Source organism: Nicotiana tomentosiformis, chromosome 1 (genome assembly GCF_000390325.3).
Source record: "Nicotiana tomentosiformis chromosome 1, ASM39032v3, whole genome shotgun sequence".
Classification (NCBI taxonomy): Eukaryota; Viridiplantae; Streptophyta; class Magnoliopsida; order Solanales; family Solanaceae; genus Nicotiana; species Nicotiana tomentosiformis.
The window spans coordinates 121,729,628-121,735,777 of record NC_090812.1 but is presented as its reverse complement, the minus strand read 5'-3'; the positions used below and the strand labels follow the sequence as shown (position 1 = coordinate 121,735,777).

Sequence of the window (6,150 nt, the reverse complement as noted above, 5' to 3'; positions counted from 1 at the left end):
TATTGGGGTGAATCAACAATGGATGGATAAAAGTTATAAAGTATGAGATGAGATTAGGCCGTCATTTTTAAGATGAACAGTAATATGGAAGCATTAAAGAACATAGATTTATACATATGAGATAAGTAACGAAAGTAGCTTGGAGTTTGGTAGCAGACCTCAGTAACGATAAAACGAAGTAAAAGTTATAGTATAATATGACCTACCTTGATGTAGTAAAGTCATACGGATGGATAACCAGGTCTATGAAATAAGATATAACAATAATCGTAAGTTCGACAAAGTACCGAGCGAAGAACTTAAGTATACCTATAGATGCCGAGAGGGACATCTTGTCAAGCTCTGTATATATTTACAAAGTGAGGCCTAGAGATTGGCCAAAAGTTGGGGGAAAAAGGGGAGAAGAGTCGCATAGGCGCACTTACAAGGTCAAAGTCGTACAGCCTGCATGATAGAAGGTAACAACAGTTACGAGATTGGAAGAATTCCGACCATAAGTCATGGTGTGAGAAAGAGGCCTAAAAGGGGGAATGCCCTGGCCTTTGGATTTATTCAAAGAACAGTTGCCTAGATGGCAAGGAGAGTACTAAAGAATTCAAAAGACATAAGTTACGAAAATGATAAGTGCATCAGTCAACAATCGAGGACGAATGTTCTAAAGGGGGGAATGATGTTACACCCTTGATTTAGATGTGTATGGTTTGGTATGGCGGGGCTCTGTCCCGACCTTTATGACAATTATGTGAAGGAAACCAGAACTGGATTTTCTGGTTTTTCCTAGCTTAGCCTTAGGCGGTCCAAAACACCCCCGAGCTACTTGGGACCCCGTCCAAATGCACAAACAAGTCCATAAACATGATACAGACCTTCTCAAACTCTCAAAAACGCGTAAAACAACAACAAAACCAAGAATCACACCCCAAAACCAAATCGAATCAAGTTATGAACTTCAAGTTTCCAAATCGCTCCAAACGCGCCGAATCATACATAGACTACTCGGAATGACCTAAAATTTTGCGGGCAAGTCTTAAATCACCATATAGAACTATTTCTGGTCCTAGAATCCCAATTTTACCTTGATAACACCAAAACCTACTCCAAACCAAATTTAAAGAACTTTAAAACCTTCAAAGAGTCATCTTTCACTGTTAGGCGCCGATACGCCCCCGGGTCATCCAAAACCCGATCCGAACATACGCCTAAGTCCGAAATTATCATACGAACCTATTGGAACCGTCAAATCCCGATTCTGAGATCGTTTACTCAAAACATTGACCGAAGTCAAACTTAGCCTTTTTGGCCAACCTTAAGGAACTAAGTGTTCCGATTTCAACCCAAACCCTTTCAAATCCCGAACTAACCATTCCCGCAAGTCATAAAATAGTAAAATAACGTACGGAGATTCTTATTTAGGGGAACGAGATTCTATAAAGCAAAATGACTGGTCGGGTCATTACATTCTCCACATCTTAAACAAACGTTCGTCCTCGAACCGGTCTAGAATCATACCTGGAGTGCTTAATAAGTGTGAATATCTGCTCCGCATGTCCTCCTCGGCCTCCCAAGTCACCTCCTCGACTAGTTGGCCCCTCCATTGAACCTTTAACATGGAAATTCTCTTGGACCTCAACTGGTGAACCTGCCTATCAACAATGGCAACTAGCTCTTCCTCATAACCCAAGCTCTAATCTAACTGAATCGTGCTGGAGTCTAATATATGTGACCTGTCGGCATGATACCTCCAGAGCATAGACACGTGGAAAACCAGAAGAACTCCTGATAGATTGGGAGGTAATGCAAGCTCATAAGCAACCTCCCCAACTCATCTCAACACCTCAAATGGGCCTATAAACCTTTGGCTCAACTTTCCCCTTTTCTCGAACCTCATGATCCCCTTCATCGGCGAGACTTTCAAGAGAACCTTCTCACCCGCCATAAATGATAAATCAAGTGCCTTCTGTTCCGTGTAACTCTTCTGTCTGAATTGTGCTGTGCGAAGTCGCTCCTGAATCAGCTTTACCTTTTCTAAGGCATCCTTCACCAAGTCAGTACCATATAACTTAGCCTCGCCGGGCTCAAACCAACTGATGGGAGAACGACATCGCCGACCATATAAAGCCTCAAATGGAGCCATCTCGATGCTGAACTGATAACTGTTGTTGTAAGCAAACTCGGCCAAAGGCAAGAATCAATCCCACTTCCCTTTAAAGACAATCACACATGCTCTAAGCATGTCCTCCAAGATCTAAACTGTCTGCTCTGACTGCCCGTCGGTCTCTGGATGAAAGGCTGTGCTCAGCTCTACACGGGTCCCCAACTCACTATGTACTGCTCTCCAGAAATGCGAAGTGAATTGAGGGCCTCTGTCTGATATGATGGAAACAAGAACACCATGCAACCGAATTATCTCCTGAATATAAATCTGGGCCAACCTCTTTGAAGTATATGTGGTCGCCACCGGTATGAAGTGTGCCGACTTGGTCAACCTGTCGACAATGACCTAAATTGCATCAAACTTCCGCAAGGTCCACGACAACCCAACTATGAAGTCCATAGTAATGCGCTCCCATTTCCACTCAGGTATAGTCATCTGCTGGAGTGTGCCACCTGGCTACTGGTGCTCGTACTTAACCTACTGGTAATTTAGACATATCGCAACATACTCAAATATGTCCTTCTTCATTCGCCGTCACCAATAATGCTGCCTCAGGTCGCGATACATCTTTGTAGCACCTAGATGAATGGAATACTGAGAATTGTGTACCTCCTCTAGAATTCTCTCCCTTAAGCCATCGGCATTAGGAACACATAGGAGACTCTGGAGTCGCAGAACACCATCCTCACCGATAGTAACCTCCTTGGAACCACCCTTTAGTACCGTCTCTCTAAGAACCAACAAGTGCGGATCATTAAACTGCCGACCCCTGATTTGCTCCAATAGTGAATACTGGGCAACGACACATGCAAGAACTCGGCTGGGCTCTAAAATATCCAACCCCACAAGTCTTTTAGCTAAGGACTGAATGTCCAAAGCTAAGGGCATCTCCTCTGCCGATATGAATGCCAAGCTACCCATACTCTCCGCCTTTCTGCTCAAGGTATCTGCAACTACATTTACCTTTCCTGGATGATAAAGAATGGTAATGTAATAATCCTTCAGTAACTCAAGCCACCTGTGCTACCTCAAATTGATATCCCTCTACTTGAATAAATACTGCAAGCTACGACGATCAGTGTAAACCTCATAGGACACCCCATAAAGATAATGCCTCCAGATCTTAAGAGCTTGAACAATCGCGTCCATCTCCAAATCATGTACATGATAATTCTTCTCATGGGGCTTTATATGACGTGAACCATATGCAATAGCTCGCCTCTCCTGCATTAATACACAACCCAAACCAACACATGAAGCGTCGCAATACATAGTATACATCCCCGAACCGGAGGGCAACACAAGAACTGGTGCCCTAGTCAAAGTTATCTTGAGCTTCTGAAAGCTCACCTCATAATCATCGGACCAACGAAACGGAGCACTCTTCTGGGTCAATCTAGTGAAAGGTGCTACAATATATGAGAAGCCCTCTACAAACCGGCGATAATAACCTGCTAACCCTAAGAAGTTCCTGATCTCAGTCGCCGTAGTAGGACGAGGCCAACTTTGAATTGCCTCAATCTTCTTGGGATCTACCTTAATACCCTCGCCTGATATAACATGCCCCAAGAATGCTACAAAATTTAGCCGAAACTCACACTTGGAGAACTTAGCATATAACTTCTGTTCCTACAAGGTCTAAAGCACCACTCTCAAATGCTGCTCATGCTCCTCCATGCTGCGCGAGTAGATCAAAATGTCATCAATGAAGACAATGACGAACGAATCAATGTATGGAATGAACACCATGTTCATTAAATCCATAAACACCGCTGGGACGTTAGTCAAACCGAAGGACATCACTAGAAACTCATAATGGCCATATCTAGTCCAGAAAATGGTCTTCGGAACATCCGAATTTCGAATCTTCAACTGATGGTACCTCGATCTCAAGTCGAGCATAGAGAACACCCTAGCACCCTGCAACTGGTCACATCAATACGCGGCAACGGGTACTTGTTCTTATCGGTGACTTTGCTCAACTGGCGATAATCAATGCACATCTGCATTGTCCCATCTTTATTCTTCACATATAACATTGGTGCACCCCAAGGTAATACACTCGGCCTGACGAACCCCTTTGCTAGAAACTTCTCAAGTTGTTCCTTCAAATCTTTCGGAGCCATACGATACGGTGGGATAGATATAGGCTGGGTACCTGGAGCCAAATTAATGCAGAAATCGATATCACGATCTGGTGGCATGCCTGGAAAATCAGAAGTAAACACACCGGAGAACTCCCGGACTACAGGCACTAAATCGATCACCGGAGTCTCTGCGGTAGTGTCCTGAACATAAGCTAGATAAGACAAATAACCCTTCTCGACCATGTGTCGAGCCTTCATAAAAGAGATGATCTGGCTAGGTGTGCTGACAGATGAACCCTTCCACTCCAATCTAGGCAACTCTGGTATCGCCAAGGTAACAGTCTTCGCATGGCAATCGAGGATGGTGTGATATGGAGATAACCAGTCCATACCCAGGATGACCTCAAAGTCGGTCATATCAACCAGTAGAAGATCCGCCCTAGTCTCATAACCACAGAATGTAACAATGCAGGACTGATATACCCGATCCACAACAACAGAATTGCCTACAGGAGTGGACACATAAATATGAGTACCCAAGGACTCACGAGGAACATCCAGGAAATGAGCAAACAGAGATGACACATATGAATAGGTAGACCTTGGATCAAATAATACTGAAGCATCCCTACCGTAGACAAAAATAATACCTGTGATCACGACACCTGAGGCCACTACCTCTGGTCTGGCCAAGAAAGCATAGAATCTAGCTGGAGCGCCACCTGACTAACCTCCACCTGCCTGACCTCCACCTCTAGGACGACCCCTACCCACCTGCTCTCCGCCTCTAGGCGGCCAGATGGCTGGTGCGGCTACTGGTGTTGTAATCATAGGCTGAGAACCCTACTACACTACCTTGCCTCGAAGCCTGGGGCAGAACCTTCGCACGTGTCTGAAGTCCCCGCACTCGTAACAACCTCTCGGTACGAAGGACTGCTGACCTGAAGTCTAACCCTGATGGCCCGAATACCCACTAGAGGAACCCTGAATATCTGGTGGGCGGTAGGAACTCTCTGGCATGGTGCAGAAATAAGGTCAAACTGGAGCACCCCGAGGAGGCAGCGGTGCTGGATATGTGGGCCAACTAGGCTGACCCCTCCCAAACTAACCTCTACCCCCACACCGAGCACCACTGATCCCTCTGGAATAACAAAACCGCTTGTCCCGTGACATATGCTCTCGGCCCCGCTGACGATAACCCTCAATCCTCCGAGCTATCTTCACAACTAGCTGGTAAGAAGTCCCCATCTCAACCTCTCGGGCCATAGTGGCCTGAATACCGGAGTGCAACCCTGCAACAAACCTCTGTAATCTTTCTGCCTCAGTAGGAAGTATCATAAGTGCATGGCGAGACAACTCAGAGAATCTCGCTTCATAATCGGTCACTAACATCTGACCCTGCTGGAGCTGCTCAAACTGAAACCGCAACTCTTCCCTCTGGGAGTGTGGAATATACCTATCCAATAAAAGGCGTGTAAGCTGACCCCAAGTCAAGGGAGAAGAACCTGCTGGTCTGCCAAAAAGATGAGAATGCCACCATCTACGGGCCCTGCCCTCCAGCTGGAAAGTAGTAAAATCCACCCTGTGGGTCCCTAATATCCTCATGTTGTGCAGTCTGTCCCTGTACCAATCGATGAAGTCCTGGGTATCCTCATGTCGGTCACCTCCGAAGACAGGAGGGTGTAGCCTAGTCCATCTGTCCAATTACTTCTGCGGCTCGCCGGCCACAGCTGGTCTGGGCTCAAGCACGGCTGCTATCACTGGCTGGGCTCCGCCCATGAGTAGTGTTCCCGGGGTCTGATATACAGTAGTTGCATGCTCAGGAACCTGAGCAGTAGGGATCTGTGGTCTCCCTCCAGCCTGAGATGTGGTTGGGTCTGGTGGAAAAACCAGCGTGGGTCATGGTAT

General features: G+C 46.1%; 1 protein-coding gene across 1 annotated transcript; it reads right to left on the bottom strand.

Moving 5' to 3' along the window:
- Positions 1 to 2,689: 2,689 nt before the first annotated feature.
- LOC138909079 (uncharacterized) lies at positions 2,690 to 5,847 on the bottom strand. The gene is made up of 5 exons (XM_070200175.1): positions 5,352 to 5,847; positions 4,314 to 4,748; positions 3,803 to 3,927; positions 3,226 to 3,379; positions 2,690 to 3,123 (listed from the first exon to the last, which is right to left on the bottom strand). Exons 1-5 carry the CDS (start codon positions 5,845 to 5,847, stop codon positions 2,690 to 2,692), a joined length of 1,644 nt encoding a protein of 547 aa, XP_070056276.1.
- Between the last annotated feature and the right edge of the window lie 303 nt (positions 5,848 to 6,150).

Bases quoted from the DNA above. Each gene is read 5' to 3' on its own strand.
- LOC138909079 (XM_070200175.1), bottom strand. From the start codon at position 5,847: ATGAGGATATTAGGGACCCACAGGGTGGATTTTACTACTTTCCAGCTG. The intron at 3,380-3,802 runs GTGCTTTAGACC...GTATTAATGCAG, and splicing joins ATGAGCAGCATTTGAGAGTG to GAGAGGCGAGCTATTGCATA. The intron at 3,124-3,225 runs GTAGCTTGCAGT...TTTATCATCCAG, and splicing joins TGAGGTTTACACTGATCGTC to GAAAGGTAAATGTAGTTGCA.